Raw genomic sequence first — 18,061 nt, 5'->3', positions numbered from 1 at the left:
ACACAGCAGAGCAGATGTTCTAAGAGCATTTACGGATTTAGCAGTTGGCTGCCACAGCCTCTGCAAGAAAGTGGGTATCAGTGACCTGACTTTAGTTTAATGGTTTTGGTGTCAGCTATAACCTTTAGCCTGCAGCTGGCTGGCTTCAGCATAAAGCCTGGAAAATGGGAATACAGCTGGCATAGGTCCAGCTCATGGTGGGCAGCCATGTTTCTACAGTAGCCCAGAGTGGACAAACAGGACACTGGCTGTAGAAAGAGCCTTTTATGTTTTACTTTGAAGTAGCAACCTCTGTGGGTTCTCTTAGGTTTACGCTATCTGCAGCATCACCCCTAGATACCAGGAATGAGCCCTTAAACCTGGAAAAGCATTAGCATTTTAGTACATCTGGTTACACAGTCCAAAGTCAACAGACTTTTAGAGGGTTTTTGGTCAGACCCACACTCTACTAGCACACATTGCTCCTTTTATAAGATTTCTGTGTATGTGCAGTTTTCTTCAAACCCATTAAACTTGACTTTGACACATCCCCGCCCATGGTGCAAGAAGATGCCTTCCAGTGTTTTTTCTGGATTTACTAACATGTTGGAAAAGTCTTTTTATTCCTAATAGTCCTGCACATTCATGTCTATATTTGGCCTTTGTGGACTGCTGAATCTGAGGACAAGGTGCAGGCTGAACCAAAACAAAGCAAAGCGAGATGATGCAGGAGTCAGTGCTGTCTTCCTCCTCCTCTTCCTCCTCCTTCTCCTCCTCCCCCAATTGCCCATCTTAATGTCTCCCTCATCCAATCATCTCATTTTCACAGTGCTGCGCCCTCCAATCACCATCTGTCCGGCAGGCAGTAACACTTATACGTATCTGCCGTAATTAGACAATCACTTCCACATGTGGATCAAACTCCTTCAAACCACTCAACCCCTACCTCACCCTCCCATCCGCCCACTGTCTCCTTTTTCCTCCCTCTGTTTTTCTTATTTCCCCGTCTCACACTCTGCTACCCTCCGTGTGCCCCTTTTCTTTTTCTCTCCCCCTCTTTCAGCTTTCTTTCTGATTGAATTACCATAAGTGCAGGTCTTGGCCAAAATATGCCAGCTTGTTCTGATTAAAACTGTCCTTGTTATACCAGAGACTTTCCAAATGGCTGTAAGCAGTTTATGTGTGTATGTGTGTGTGTTTACGGGGGGTTGGGTTCAGGGAGGAGGAGGAGGAGGAGGAGGAGGGGAAGGGCAGCACATGCAGTTTGTGTTGAAAAGAAAAATGCAGCCAGACAACATCGTATGGTGAAAGATGCAGCGTAGAAGCCCAAAGAACTAGATGCAGGGACAGAATGGAGAGGTAGCGCGGTGGTGTGGGACCGAGCAGGGCGGAACGGGGGGGCCAAATGAGACAGTAATGGTAGTTGACAGAGCTGGGTTCACAACAGGTTCATGGTGACATCATGGTTGAATTTTAGGGAACATTTATATAGGAAAAACTATTTGCTGCTCATTGGATGCACATGTACACCCCTCCAACCTTCCCTTTTTTATTCGTGTCCTCCTTCCTCACAAACACTACACACCACCAAATATGCAGATTTGCTTTGCCAATTTAAAGTGATTTTTCTTGGTTAGTAAATCTGTGCATCTTTGTGTACACATATGGTTTTTGAAAGAAAGAGCGCCTTTATGTCTCATGGTGTTTGTTAAACTTTATAACCCCAAACTGACAACTGCTACCCAGAGTGTCACTCCTCTCCCCTCTTTTCTTCCCCCCTACTCCTTGTTTTTTTTCTCCTCCTCTTCTGCTCCCTCTTTTTTTTGCCTGCAAGTCTAGCCAGCCCTCACCACTGGTACAGTGTGTTCTTTGTGTGTAGGCATGTTTAGCAGTTTGAGAGACAGAAAAGACATAAAGGAGCCTTGGGACCTGAAATGTGTTTACGGTGTATGTGTGGGTGTGATTATATTTGTGTCAGCTCTTTTTACTTGCTTGAAGAAAATTAACAGCAGGGTGTTGGGGTGTATTAAAGGCTCTTTGTGTATTGTGCATGCAGATTTTATCTGTGTGTGTCCCGGTGCCAGTGTTTATTGGTTTGTGGGCATTCGCCAGCTGCAGTGTGAGTGTGTAACTCTGCCTTTGCCGTTTTGCATACATGCTCGTATGTTTCTGTGCCCCGAGCGAGTGAGCTTGTCATGCATGCCTGTCATCCTCTGCATGCTTCTCCATGCTTCACATGACATCAATCTGAGAGCAGTGGGATAGTGATCTCATTACCAACAGCCTGTTGCTGATTAAAACCTGCCGTCTGCACCCTCCGCCTTACCCCCCCCCTTCTTGCCGCTCTCCTCTGTTTCCTTGTCCTTTGCCTCGCCCCCCTCCTGATTCCTCCACCCCTCGACTCCAGAGTCGCACCATTCTGCGGTTTCTCCACTGCTTGCTGCCAAAAAGGGCCCCATTTCAAGCTCTGCAGAAAGTTATAAGCTCCCCTCTTTTTCCCTCTTCACTTTTCCTGCATTTCTTTGTTCTTGCTTCTTTGCTGTGCATCTTTAGATTGTCTTTAGTTAGTCTGATACTGAACAAAAAACCTGCCTGCGGACTTAATCGAAACCCTTCTCCTATTCCTAATCCTCTTCCTGACTCAGTCTGCTTTGACTGTCATTAACAGGACCAAACGTGGCAGAGAATGAAATTGTCTGTTAATGTGTCTGACTGTGTATGCGTGTATCAACATGTGGACACATGTGCAGGAGAGGATGGTTATTACTAACCCTGTAGATCTACATTCAATACACAAACGCTTCTTTCACACTCAGTCAGACGTTACACACCCCTCCTCTTTGAGCATTTCACTGACACAGAAACACAAACAGCTCTAACCTTTCACCTTCGCTGACACTGGTGCTGAGAAGTGTGGCAGTAACACAGACAGTTACAGCAGTGGACCCGGCACTGAAGAACCCCCATTCCATATTATGACCCAAGCAAATCAAAGAATGCAGAATGTAACAGGATCTGACATGCACAATAAGAGGCAGGACTCAATCGTTGTGTTACAATCACCCTATAGTCATATTGTAATTAATATAATCAAATTACTTACCTCACATTCAAAATAAATTCAGTACTGATTTGAATAAAAGAAACACACAGCAGTGCTATCTAAAGTAGACTGAACCATCCTGTCATGGTGATGTTGACCTTTTATTTTACACACCATCGTGTTAGAGAGAAAAGCGGTGAAATATAATAATAATAGTAGCATAGTAAGCATCGTTAACTTGCACAGTAAAAAGGTTTTAGTTCCCAAACAAAGCTTCCTGACATTTAGGTACTCATACATACTACTAGGTAGAAATAGAAGAAAACACACACATTCAATTATGTAGGCTATAAATTGGCAGGTCTCCACCTAGACCTAAGCAAGTAAGAATTGCTATTAAACAGTTAAACTTGTAATGGCTTTGTCTCAGTTAATCCTTGGTTCAACCTGTGCTGCCTCTGATGGCTGCTGTTGTGTACGGACCTGCATGAGGCCGCTGAGGCCAGTCAGTCAGACAGACAGTAGCAGACAGTTTTATCTCTGACATGAAGAGGCAGTTAGCTCTGCCCCTCAAGGGCCGACTGGCCAGGTTTGATCTCATCACGGATCAAATGTATCTCCATTAAATGCTTCCTTACCAGAAAACCACTGGGTTGATTTGCTTAGGAAAATACTGTAGGAGGAAAAGAGTCCACTTAAACTGATTTAAAGGTGCGGAAACTGCTAGGAGAATGGCTCTTTGTACTTCTCAAGCTAGGCAAGATGGAAAAAAACTTGTGGTCATTTGCATTTTGGAGATTTAATGAAGTCACCTAATATATATACCAGACTTTGTGTGACTGCATGTAACCTTTTGTGCATCATATTTGGAGCACAACAGATGTACCGTGTATTTAAAAAGCAAGCAAGAAAAGTTCATTTATACACCAGTGTGTACAGATCACTGACTCAATCATTTAATTACATTCTATTATTATGGTGGAAATGCTGACTATAGAGCAGATGAATACAGTAACATAGCTATTAAATTGTTGTTTCCACCTTCTTGAGCTATATAGGCAATCATGCTGTGAGGGTGTGTTTCTTTCCCATCAGGAATATTTAGTCACAATAATGCACTGAGTGGCCCTTGATTGGCCTGAGGCCCCTGGACTCCCACACTGGCTGGCCGTAGGCCCAAAGTCAAGGCATTGTAAACACGGACTGAAAGCCAAGGACCGACACTGATATCCCCAAAGGTGTGCCGCCCTCTGCAGCATGTGTGTTTGTGTGTGTGTCTGTGAGTTAATCACTGTTTCATTAGTGTGGCTGTATGTTCATGCACTGCTGTGTGTGTGTGTAGACCTATCTTTGGCTGGTGAGCCGAGGAGGAACAAATTTAGAACTTCAAAACAAACAGTCACACAGTTGAAATCTAACAAAGGAGTGTTGACTGACAGTACACTGTAGATGGAGTCAAGGTAAAGAGAGACTGCAAGACAAAGAGAAAGAGAGAGGACAGAGAGAGAGAGAAAGAGAGAGAGAGAGAGAGAGAGAGAGAGAGACGAGGTGGGGGGGTGGGCAGCAAGTTGAAACCTAAGCTTTCTGGACCCTGTTTTCCCTGCCTTCGGGCATTCTGTGGCTGGTAAAAAATGTGCTGTATATTTGAAGTGTTAGATCACGTGACAAAGGCAGGGTTTGTGAATCAAAGTACACAATGATTTCAGGAGGAGAGAGAGAGAAAGAGAGAGAGAGAAAGAGAGAGGGTGTATGTAGTGAGAGGGAGACGGGGAAAAGGAGAGAGAGGCGGAATGCAACAGGCTGAGCTCTATCATCGCTGTGAGAGGGACTTCTGACTGACAAACGCAACTTACTGCACTCCTTCTCAGCTCACTTCTTTGCTGACTGAACTTTACTAACAACCCGCCTGTGTGTTTGTTCACATCCCAGGTCTGGTAAGTTCTTCTTTTAATCTTGTTTTTTATATATTGGCAGTGTACGAGAAAAAGAAGACAGACAGGGGACATGTCAGAGCATGAGTGAGATGTGTTCATGATTCTCTGGTCTCTCCCTCTCTTTCTGTGTGTGTGCCTATGTCTGTCTGAGTGTGTGTGGGACAGTATAAGCGGAGATATTGAATTTCCTGAGGACAGCCTTAATTGAGAACAGAGATTCTGAGAGAGGAAGAAAGAACAACAGAAACAGCTAAAGAAGGGAATGAAAGCTGATCGGCGCCTGCATGTGCTTCAGAGCTGTGTGTCCATGTGAGATGACGAATACTTGTGGACATATGTGTGTTTGTGTGTGTTTGTGTGAGATGAAGGCTCCTCTCTGACTTCTCAAACTATTATTCACAGTTGTTGAAAAGTTTCATAGCATGCTCTCGTACAAAGGAAAACACAGGGAAATAAAAAAAGATGCTGAAAAATCCCCACATTTTTCAAGCATGACACAAATACGAGAAGGCGAACTTACACAACACATTACATACTGTTTTCTTCTTTTGCTTACATCTGTCTTGCTTAGCCTGACTGTTACACACAAGCTTTGCAACTATGTCGGAGCGATTTCCAGCAGCAGACGAAGTGGCTGCATGTAGCCTGCAGGCTCACAGCCAACAGACTGGCTGTCAAAGTTGATGGATCGCTCCATCAACTTCACAAATGGCTGAGTTAGGTCTAGTCTACCTGAGTATGTACACACTCATCCCCCCTGAAGGTTATATAAACATGTTTCTAACCACACAATTACATAAGCTGGATGGAAACATTGAAATTGGTCACTCCGGATATCACGAGACAATCTGCTGTGTGTCTGATTGCTGCTGCTGCTTTGCATTGTATGTGTGTGTGTGTGTGTGTGTGTGAGAGAGAGAGAGAGACAGAGAGTGTATGTGTGTGTGAACAAACTTGGTGACCCCCCCCCCCCCATACTGAAACACAACCAGCTTCAGCTTGACTGATTTCAAATAGCATCCCATGTGCGACATGCACTATATAAATACATGCATTGCTTGATTGATGATTGTGATTAAGATGTTATTTGTATGCAAGCTGATCTGAGCTTTCTGAATCCGTCATATAACACTACACTGACGAGTGCTCACACCACGCCGCTCTGTGCTGTGCAATGCAATGCAAGGCCTTGAGCTATTCTAGCAAACTCTTGACAAATCTATTCCAGATTAACTTTCCTTAATGTTCACAGGAATGTTCATCAGCATGTCCTGAGGAAAATAAGCAGGGCACAAGTAGGGCATAAACAACTGGGTGCAAACAATGCACAACATACACAAAAACAGTCTCAGACCTCTTCTCTTCTCTTCTCTTCTCTCTTTGGCTTGAGAAGAAAATGCTTGAAAGGTTTGCTTGCATGTGCATGTGTTTGGGTGTGTTGGGTTCTTTAATTGCGTTGCAATCTCATCTTTGTTCCCTACACTTTTAAAGAATGACAGGCCCTCAGGCTGAGAAGGATGTCTGGCTCCACTCACTGCATGTCTCACTGACTTCTTTCTCCTTTTATTTCCTCACTATCAAAAAAAAAAATCTCCATCTTCTCTGCTGCTTCTTGTCAGCTGAGTTTCATTTTGTATGGGGTTGTTCTCTTGGTTACTTCATATAAATGGAAACTTCCAGAACAAAGAAGCGAGCGTTTGCTACTTGTTTTTTAGAGCAGGAGGACACAAATGTTTTCTTGTTCTGCAGAGTTACATATTGTCCTCTGAGTTATTTAGAGAGATTTTGGTGAGAGCCATGCACTGGCTGCGGTTCGGTTTGACGTGCCCAATTGGCTTCAGAGATTTAGAAGTCACTTGTAATATTCATTGTTGCTTTCGCTGCAATTTTTCAAAACTCAAGGCTGAATGTGTCTCAGTGTGTGTAAAGAGTGTCTCAGTGTTTTTAATAATGGCCCGAGGCTGCTCGTCAGCACAGTCTACTAGTCTGCTAAACACACTCCTAATCCTCTCTGTGGATGAAGCAGCAAGAAGCAGACTGAGTGTGTGTTTGTGTGTGTGTATCACTTCTGAATTTAATACTAAATGAAAAGCTGCCTACCACATGCCTGCATAAGGCCCTTGACCCTTGAGCCTGGAGCTACAGGAGCTGACCCCAGCTCCGACCTGGAGACCCTCAGCAGCCCACGGGGTAGACTCCACATAATGGCAGCATTGTTTGTTGTATGAAACACTCCTATCATCAACATCATCCCCATTAGCACTACTAACACAGAAGTGATTCATTGTTATTTCATGTATGTCAGACAGTTAAAATTTGGGCTCAGAACTGGAGCTAGACCAAAGTCAGACGGTACTTTCTAGAAAAGAATGAAGAGGGTTTTGTGTTAGGTGCTGTAGTGAAGAAGTTTTTGTGTACCAGAATCTTATTGAAGTACAATAATTAACGTAATAATAATGTACCTTAAACCACTGGTCATTAGTAAAGTAAACCCACACGCAACAAAGAAACAATTTTCAAAGCACTAGCAGTGATGCAGGAAAACTGTGTCTGGGCACAATTGTTTCACTTGTCTTGCATGAATGTCTTGGTCCTGCAGTAGAAGAGATGATCCTCCATACCAGCAGGTGGCAGTAGTCTGTGTTTTTTAGTCAAAAACCATAGAGGGGCTAGGACTGCAGATACACAGACACAAAACAAAGCAGCACTTTATTTTAGCACCAGTCTTACCACAGACAGTTTGGTTCATTCCAGTCAGCCATGTTGTTACAACAATATTCACCTGAACAAACCATATCTCCTCCATCACCTAATACTCCATAAACCAAAGAACTCCCACCAGGCATCTGACCAATGACTCCATGATGACATGACAGCTCTTCACAAGTGAGGCCAACACATCTTGATCGCCCCCCTGGTGGCTAGCATCAGTGTGGACCATCTCCTCCATGTTAGAGGACAGGACACAGACCTGACTGAAAACTAAAAGTATGGTTTATGGCATGTACGCTCATTTTTAGCACGCTTTGGTTTTGTCTACACCCTTTATTTTAATGAGATATTGTTGGCTAATAAAAGAGATGGTAACATTGCAGGAAGTAACCATCAAAGTAGCCAAGCTGCTGGCTTGATGTGGAATAGATAAGTATTTGAGCTTATCAGTAACAATGCAGCTTCATCTCTGGATCTCCAATGTGCAGACTCTGGTTCCAAGATGACAAGATAACAAGGCAGTGCCCATCACTGAAAAGCACATGAAAACACCACAGATGCCTGCAGTGGCAGATTATTGTTTGGTGTGTCACGGCCCTAATGTTCATGCCCCACTGAGACAACACCAAGGGGATCATCCTGATGATGGAGATCAGATTGTGTTTACTGGAAACCATTTAAATAAGATGAGCGCCTGGCAATCATCCTGAGTATTAACGTTTGGAAAATAGATATCAAATGTTGTTTTGTGGCCTAATATATGTATACGTCTGTGTGTACGTTCTTGACTGAGCTAACAACATAATTGTGTGCATAAATTGAAAATATGTGTTGCCACAGCCAGAAACATTTTGCGGTAATATGAAGGCTGTCAGACACAGATGGTTTATAGCCAAGCAGTATTTGTATTCCTCAGACGACATTTTTACATGTCAGTTTGACATGAAATATAGTGCAGTCATTTGTTGGAAAATCTAATTATGTTGTTTGTGGGTGATGGTGCCTGTGTTTTTTCTCCCCTGTAATGATGTTTGTGTGTTAGTATGTGCATTTTCTGCTCTGCACAGCTCATCGTTGGCTACATTCTCTCAGAATGAGCCAGATTTGATTGTGGTTTATGGTTTACAGCTAATTGTCCCCGCTGAAGTCATGTCTTTCCTTGTATTTGGCAGTTTTGCGGGGATTTCTTAGTGTCTGTATGCAGTTTGTCTTCACGTTGTTATTTTTTTTTTGCATCAGAAAACACACAACTGAGTTTACACCAGTTTGCAAAGTTGAGTACATATGATACTCCCTGTTTGCTGATCAGATTAGATTTAGGAAAAAAATAAGACTGACAGAAAAGCAAAGCTCATTTCCCCACATGAACCACACAAAAAAGAGTAGGGCTGTAGCACTTTGTCATTGGATACCCATCTAGTTTCCATCTGCCACACATCACCCTGGATTGAACCAAGCTGGATGTTTGGAAACACAAAGATGACTAAATGGGTGGGAGGATGAAGAAAAACGTTTTTTTTTTTTTTTACTTTCTATTCAGGGACGGTGCAGAGTGACGAAGCAGGCGTTTCGGGTCATGCAGCTTGTTCTTTGTCCAAAACATCAAAGTGTGTTTACCATCGGACAAACAGTGTTTTTTTTCCTTTTCCTGTTCACACTTTACATAATCAACAAAAAACATCGTCATGCAATTCATCAGAGAGGCCAGCAGAGCGGATTTATGGACTTTATTAAGTGTCTGGTTCCAGCTGGAGTTCTTTCAAGCATGAGCTCTGTGTGTGTGTGTGTGTGTGTCACCTCTGTGTCTCACCCCTGAAGTCACACCAGTGATGGACAATGTTTACCTGCTAACACTGTTCATTTTTCCACATAATTCCACAACTGTTTCCAACTAAATGCTCACTGCTCACATGTTTCTCCACTGAGCAGCAGGTCTGTGAAGTTTTGCCATAAAAATACAACTCACATTTAAAAGGGTGTTTTATTGATGCAGGCAGAAGGTGCTACGAGAAGAGACACCAGCCTCTTTCATATCCCATGGAGCTGTGGATATACTAATATATTGTTTTAACTTTTAATTTAATTTTAATTTTATTTTAAGTTTTAGTTTAGTACTGAGGAACAAGTGTATATACAGTACATTTTTGTATGTTTAAATATACTAAATATACTAAATAGTTCAGTTTGAGCTTATTTTAGTTAGTTTAAAGCTATCATTTTAGACTCATTATTATTTTTTTGTGTTTCAAAAACTCACTCATCCACAATGATTCAGAAAAAATAATCATTTTCCTTTTTTACTGACCATAATGCTTCCTCAAGCTTCCTCTAAACATTTAAACTGAGATCATTAAATGACCGTCTGACACAAAGACTTTCTGTCAACAACTCATTATACTGTAAAACTGAAGATTTACTGTAATTCTCCTGTCATCCACTTCTCCTAAAATACACCACCCGATAATCAGGACATTTTTATAATGTGCAGAAAATGCGACCAAAATCTATGACCCAAGAATTTATTGAGCAATAATTTACACAGATGGATAACACTCTGAATACATTAATTTAAACTATTGGTAGGAGCCACTTCAGTTTAAATCTTTTTCTCTGTGCTTGAGAATTACATCCTGTAAATTATGAGTCGTCGTTTTCGGGCCTGTGTTAGCAGTGATAATAAATTTTCTGTTGATTTCCATCCTCACTTGTTTTGGTCAGCGCTCACAAAGTTCCTTGAGTTTAAATACAGTTGATGCTTCCCTGACATATGCATGTTCATGCATGGGCTGTGCAAGTAGTTTGGTTTGATTCACCCAAGCTAAAGAAGAAATTGTGCAGCTCTCATGCAGCAAACTCTGCCCACAAAGTTTGCACGGTCTCTCTCTCTCCCTCTTTCAGTGTGTGTGTGTGTGTGTGTGTGTGTGTGTGTGTAGATTCATAAATTCAAGCTGATCTGAGTTGGAAAAACCATAAAATTCAGTCACATTTACACCCAGGATAACTAGATCCAGATAGTACTCCTAATAAGAACATGTTTTTCAAAAAGTTGGTTTAAAATTTCAGTTGTTTACAGCTGTAATATGTTTAAAACACGGAACACAGTGAAGTACTTCCAAAAGTTGTATTCAATGGAAAATAATTTTGTATGTAGTAAGTTGTTGGAAAAGACAGGGAGACGGAAACCCCCATCGTTTTTACACCAAATCTGTTTTTAATCCCCATAGTCTGGGAAAAAGGGAGCATCACTTTTGTGTGTGTGTGTCAGCAGGACCAGCACCAGGTGACCCAGTTTGACCTGACCCAGCCAGGTCTCATAAAAGCAGCATTGAGGCCCGGAGGCCCGGAGACACAGCACTGCTTTTGTTGCCCTACCCAAGGTGTATTCCCCCTAGAGGGAGAATGAGGGGGCGGGGGTGTTACTCATTAGAGAGAAAGAAACCATTCCTTTGGCTCCGGCACACATTATTTCATAGTTTATTAGTGGAAATAAAATTGCGTCTTTATTTTTATGTACGTTTTCTAGCACCGCTCTGCCCACTTTGGCTCCCTCCTCCCATCCTGCTTCACCACAGTCTGTTCTTTTTCTCTTATTAATCCCATTTGCAGTATGGCTCTAATTAATAGGGCTCTGCTCACTTCACTTCTCTGCCAGATGCTCCAGACTCCCTCCCATGTTCCTCCTCTCTCTCTCTCTCTCTCTCTCTCTTTCTTTTCCTTTGTTTCCCTTCTTCTTTTTTTTTTTTAGCTTTCGACACTTTATTCCTTCTTCATCTGAATGCTTTTATACATCTGGCTTTCATACTTGTGATTGGTTATAGAGTCAGCCCGGAGTCACTGCATCTGTGGTAGGATCCTCTGTCCTGTATGTACTGCTTCATTCTTCAAGGTCAATTGCCGCTTTCAATGGTGCTTCAGCACGTGTGAAGGTTGTGTGTTTTCCACTGATTAGTTTCCCATGAACATGATTAAAGTCACAGAACATCTGTGTACATTCACTGCTGCAGCCTACATGTCCGTTCTTGTATATGTCTCTGCTTTTAGAGAGGTATGCGTAAGCATATGTTTTTGTTTTTACAAAATGTGACCATTCCGCACCATGTATGTAATCACTTTTCTTTAAAAAAATAACTACATACTTTGCGCAACCTGTGTTTGACATTCTTTAATCGTCAAACACAAACGTTCTTTGTGAAATAGTTGCAGGGACTCTCCCTGACTGGCCCTCGCAGTGAAGAAAAACCGCAGCAGAGCCAAGCAGTTACAGAAAATATGTCAATATGGGAAATATGACTTTAAAAACAACACACACTGCGCTGACTTTGTGGCTTTGTGTGTGAATGTGTGATACGTACTCTGTGTGCATGTGTATGGGAAGAAAGGATGTAGAAGAATTTTGCTCTAATAATAGTTGTGCAGATGCCTTTAGATTAGGTGAATATTTTGTCCACTCCATTTATGTCAATGAGGGCTGGAAACACATTTTAATACAACTTAACTGCACTGAGGACCACCGGCTTTGTTGCCTTACTGAGTTGGACTGACGATTTGGTTGTAAAGCAGGGCAACAATTCAAAATATTCAACTTTTTTTACACTGACAGTTTTCCCATCAATCACCTCTCAATAACTTTAATGATGAAAACGATTCAGTACTTTCAACTCACTTCTTGGTAAGAAGGTGCTTTCAGTCTTCCTGGTCTTTGTACACCTGGTTTGGGCTGTCCGTTGTTCCATTGTTCTGACTGCTCCTCTAAGAGATCTGAATGGGAAGCATCAATGAACCATCCAGGCTTTTAGTCCTGGCTTTAGAGAGGCAACTCAGAGAGTCTCTGAGGATAATCCTCAGAGAGTCTTCGCTCGCTTGCAGACACAGATAGCTGTGGACACCACAGTGGTGTAGAATGTCCATATATCCACATCAGTTTCTAAACGATCAAGACACTGCCAGTTTTTATTCAGAGCCTGGATCATTACCATGCACATTTGGTTGTTTTGTTAAGTCAAAGTGTTCATCTTGACATGGCCCATGCATGAGCTGATTCTGCCATGCACTGCTAGTCGTTGTACAGACACAACAAATTAGTGGGTACACGAACATCTGTGGAGAGGCTCATACGAGAGGCTTACACGCACACTGGCCTCCACATACAGATGCCAAATATATATATATATATATATATATATGGATTATGGATTATGACATATATATGGCAGGATTATGTCAATTCAACCACATTTACATGCAGAACTCCAACAAGTCCACAGCAAGGATTTAGGTAGAATACTGATTGATTGATTATCAATCAATCGATTGGCTTTAACAAGAACAGAGGTGACCACAGCAGAGTTCTACAAAAAGAGTAGCACAGACAATGGTGAGATATTACAATTCAGTTTCTCTCCACTACAAAGACGTGCTTTGTCTAGGAGAGGCAAAAAGACCAAGAACAGCACAAAAACAAACAAGCCTTTTTTTATGCTGTTCCACAAATTTCACTTTTTTTTAACCTATAAAGCTCTAAAGTTACAGTCATGTGGTAACATCCCAACATAGTCTCATCACATAATGTTAAATAGTCATATAATTTTATTATTGGCATTATTTGATGTGTTGTTTTTAACATGCTGCTATAAGAATCCTGTTGTTTTTAAAGTCTAAAATTAACCAGTTATGTTTGAATTCCTAATCCCAACTGTGAATGGAAAAGATTAAAGGAGACAGTCAAAAAAGTCATAAACCTCTTCACAATATTACAGTGTCATAGGGTGGACATGAACCCAGGACTCCTGGTAAAAGGTCTACTGCAGGTTGGAGCCATCCACAACATCTTCAACATTTGCAACTTTGGATTACAACAATAGTTATGTGGCTATTTCTCATAAAGGAATGAGACTGTGTTGAACATCTAGAGTGAAACGTGAAAAAAAGCCAATGCAAGAGTGCCAAAATAACTGCAGTTCCATGAAGGGCAGCACGAGGCAGTAGACCTAATGTTGGGTTCTCTGACCAATGCTAAGAAAAAAGGCTAAACACTATAAAAATGAAACGATAACAAAAGGTTCTTGATGTCTCAGGTCTGGGCCATGTTCTCTTCCAAAACAAATTAGTGATAGGTTGTGTTTTTTGCTCAGCAGAATCCAGCATGTGTTTGTGCTGATTTGGAGTATTAGTCATTGGACAATTGTAAATTCAGAGTTCTTCCACTCTGGCTCTCACCCACCCGGGGTGTTTGATTCCCATGCTGAAGCAGGCCCAAAACAACAAGACATTCTTTGGCTGAGCTGTATTTTACCACAGCTCCACCACAGAGAGCGAAGCTCCACCCACTCATGAAATCATTGAAGAGGATGGGAGAAAGATGAAGGGAGGGCTGCCCACATTTAGCTGTTTGACGGGGTCACAGGGCCACACTATGACTCCTAAGGGACAGAAAAGGTGAGAAAAGAGAACAACCTTCAGCCGAGTGACGAAAAAAAGGCGGTGTGCTGCAGGGTAAATTGAGACTGGGTAATTATGTGTGTCTGTAAAGGGTTAATTGTACCCATGTTGTGGCTGGCTGTTCTCTGGCAGGCTGGCTACAGTCAGGCTGGCAGAGGGAACAGAGAGACCCTTTATAATACAGTTCTGCTGATTGAAATCATATGGCATTGCCTAAAATTATTGCACGACTTGGAACACAGACAAAGAGCAGGAGAGAAGTGTTGCACCCCCCTCTGCTTCTGCTCCGTCAACACTTTCTTATTGCTCTCCATCTTTTATTTTAGTGTTTGCTTTTTATATATGTTCAGTTTTGTTTGCAGACGTTTCTGAATACTCGGTTGCAACTGATGTGAGTTTGGTTCCAGTGTCTTACAGTATCTCTTCTTTCTTTCTTTTTCCTTTTTTATTTTTACAGAGTCTGGACCTGGCCACATCTTGGTCACAGGGTTTCTGGTCTCTCTCTGGGTCTTCCGCTCCAATCAGCATCCCTCTGACAGCAGACAGACCAGCAGCTCCTGGATGGCACAACCAACACCAACCATACGGCCCTGACAAAGCACGAAGAACTGAGAGAAAATTCACACAGACCGCAATGGCAGCCAACAGAGAACACCAAGTGCGTCACATGACGGGCTTTCCTCGCGCGATGTACCCGTTCACGTTCAACTCCATGCGGAGCCACTCCCCCTTTGACCTGCTGGCCAGTAGTCACCTTTTTGGCCGGTATGGAGCAGACCTTCCTAAAGAGATGGCTGCATTGTGTGAGTACTGCTTTACATGACACGTGAAGATGTGTGTTTTTTTTCAGGTTCAAGCATTGTGTACATTCTTTCTTTGCATACTTTGCAATTTATTTGAATGACCTCAGGTTGAATGGGTTAACTAAGGATCAATGAAGGTTCAGTCAGAGGGCAAGAAATCCTAATCCTACATCCACTGCACATGACAAGATGTGTCCAATGCCTGTCCTCTGACCAGCCTTTTGGACTTTCCCTGGTTTTGGAAATGTCTTTGGGGCCAATTTGAGGTTATAATTAGGCTTTAAATCATGCATGAAGAGAAGAGACGAGACGAGAAGAAAAGACAAGGCAGATGGTGAGCAAAGACTGGAAAAAACACAACATTCTCCTTCTTTGTAATTTGTTACTTTCTGTGGAGGCAGATCAAATCTTTACATTAGAAGAAAGAGAAATTGTCCTCAACAGTCTGTGAGTTTCTTATTTTATCCTGCAGGAACAGTGTGAGCTGAAGGCAAAGTTCTCTTTTTGAGACACAGGGGGCGCTATTGCACTTCATAGTGACAGACTGTAATTGGAATTAAGGGTGAAAAACACTTTATCTGTTACTTTTAATGTATGCTTCAGTCCTCTTGTTGTTTTATTTTTTTCCTTTTTCCGTATCTCTTCTCAGAACTTAGAGAGAAAAATCATTGGCTTATATATTCATAATTCTATGATCTCACCACTATGACTTCACATATATTATCTCAGGCTAATTGAGCTCTTTACATGCTACTGTGTCAATGTTCAAGTCATGTGTACATGGTGTCGACACGGTGACGCTAGTGTGTTTATCAGACTGACATCGGGCATAGAAATGCCTGCTGAATACTCCTGTCAATCATCCTGGTTGTGTATGTGCACGCAGATGTGTTCACTGAGCTGCACTTATCTGTTGATCTTCAGTCATTTTCTGCAGTCTCTTTCTCAAGAAGAAGAAGGAGTTCAGATGGCTAGTAGCATTCAGTGTGTGATTACATCTCCTAGATGTCGCCTCTGGGACTTTTATAGATGGATGAGATACAAAGATATGAGGGACAGCATTAAGTCACTTAAATATGGACTTAATTTAATCTACATCAGTCACATTTAAATTATTTACATTGTATTGGATTTTAATTTTATCTGATGGTTGACAAAAGAAAGAGGAGGCAAACTGAAATAAAAACAAATAAATTGATTACATATAATAATACACAGTTTCAAGTAACAATCAAAACAATAATTAATAGGCCAAGTTAAATGTCTATGTCACATTTTAACTTGTTATTTTTGTTTTGTTCTAAAACAAAACAGGAAAGAAAAAATCACAACACCTTGAAGTAGGCTGTGGGTCAACAATCTCTTTTCCAGATGCTGAGCTTATGGCTTTAGCACATTCATCCCTCAGCTGTAAACATATAATTACAAGCACAGTGTAATTTTTGCACTTCCAAAGGGAGCAGTTCAAAATGACAATAAAAGAGAATGAAGGTAATTCTGCTAAAAGCTCTAGCTTGCTAATTAACTGCCTGAACTTTAAGACAGGTGTTTACGTCATCGGCATGCAAGAGTGCATCATCAGAGTGTCAACACAGGCCTCTGCATGGGTGTAACCACAAAAGGGATATGTGCATATAGATTTGCAGAAGTCCACTGCTCATATCATGTCTCCTAAAAAGATGTAAATAAAGTCGACTTTCTCGTGTGCGTGGAGGATGCACATACACACACCTTAACCTCCTGTGTCCTAATAACTTCCATCCAAACCCTCCAACCACTGTGGAGCAATACTGAATACAGACATGAAACACAGCTTAGTCCCTCTTTTCTGTCCATCAAAGGTTAGTAAGGGCTTTTACTCTGGCGTTGTCTCCTGACCTTATGCTATGTTACAAACGAACCAAGTGGCAAAAAAAAATAAAATAATAATAATTAGTGTAACTTGAGAAGTTACACAAAAAGTAAATTCAAAGGATGAAAGGATGAGTGGCAATAAGAACAGCAAAGAAAAGCACAAACTTGTCTGTCCACTTATATTAAAATCAAAAGCAGAATTGTGTTGCAGATGCTGCAGATTTAAACTCAAATGTGTGTGAGTGTGTGTGTGTCTGTGTCTATGTGTGCGTGTCCATTATTAGATTTACTGTTTGAAGCCTTTCTTAGCATGTCCATCACGATGACTACATCATGATGTGGAAAGCAGCTGACACATTTATCTATTAATAAGCATAATCATAATAATCATATTAACTCAGTAGACATTGCATATAAATAGACAATTTATTGTGGCTGCTAGCCAAGAGGAGCTTTAATAGGAAACCTTACAGTGCAGCTAATACAGTGCAGTGTGAGTGAAATTAAGTAAATCAAAGTACAGAAAGTCTCAGTTTGATTTGCAAATGAATTCAAACCAGACCTTAATCAGTGTGAGTGGAAGACGAGACTTTGTTCCCCAATGAGATGAAACACAAAACATCCATGGACTTGAAATAAGCAGATACCCACATCAAAAGCTCCCCACTGTGTATTCAATCATACAGTGTGGGGTAGGATCTCTTCTTATCCAAATAGAAGTAAGAATTACACAAAACACACATTTCTCTGCTCCGGGCTTCCTGGAACTGCTGCAATAGCATAATACAGTTTTCACAGGCATAAGTTGATCACTGTCTGACACCTGGATCAAGAAGAAGTCAGAGATATTATGGAGAAAAGAAGTCGATTTTTCCACTGTGAACACTATGTTCCTTCATAACTTCTCTGCTAGTAACATCTTGTTCTTTGTAATGTTTTCAGTGTGTGTGTGTGTGTGTGTGTATGCAATATTAGTAACTTGAACCTAAAGGCACAGAGTGAAGCTTGTGTGTTTTTCTTTGTGTCTGTCATCACAGGCACTCTGTTTAAGCGCATACACACATAATTGCCCGTGTGTCTTAGTGCATGCACACACACACACACACACACACACACACACACACAAAAAGATTTCCACTGCCACTCTGTAGGCTGCACATTCCAACACCCATGAATATCACAAACAGCAGTCTTGCGCTCTTTGCCTCACATTTGTGACTATTGGTGTGCTTGCTGATGACCGCAGCGAGACTTTGTGCAAATATCTGCGGCTGAGCAGGAGGAGCTGCCTGTGGAGA

The 18,061-nt window shown here is 41.7% G+C and overlaps 1 protein-coding gene across 2 annotated transcripts in view; it reads left to right on the top strand.

The window, feature by feature from the left end:
• Nucleotides 1-4,649: 4,649 nt before the first annotated feature.
• The window catches only part of LOC114436631 (retinoic acid receptor gamma-A-like), a 28,037-nt gene continuing 14,625 nt past the window's right edge, over nt 4,650-18,061 (top strand). The window contains exons 1-2 of one of the 2 annotated variants that reach the window (XM_028407013.1): nt 4,650-4,951; nt 14,564-14,909. In XM_028407013.1, coding sequence (XP_028262814.1) covers nt 14,741-14,909 — 169 coding nt within the window. In that variant the 5' untranslated portion in view covers nt 4,650-4,951; nt 14,564-14,740. Of the gene's footprint in view, nt 4,957-14,563; nt 14,910-18,061 lie in introns of both variants that reach the window. The other variant, XM_028407012.1, reaches the window with a different exon arrangement.

Source organism: Parambassis ranga, chromosome 5, assembly GCF_900634625.1.
Source record: "Parambassis ranga chromosome 5, fParRan2.1, whole genome shotgun sequence".
NCBI classification, from domain to species: domain Eukaryota; kingdom Metazoa; phylum Chordata; class Actinopteri; family Ambassidae; genus Parambassis; species Parambassis ranga.
Note: the sequence above shows the minus strand (reverse complement) of the source record. Positions and strands in the feature narration are given on the sequence as shown.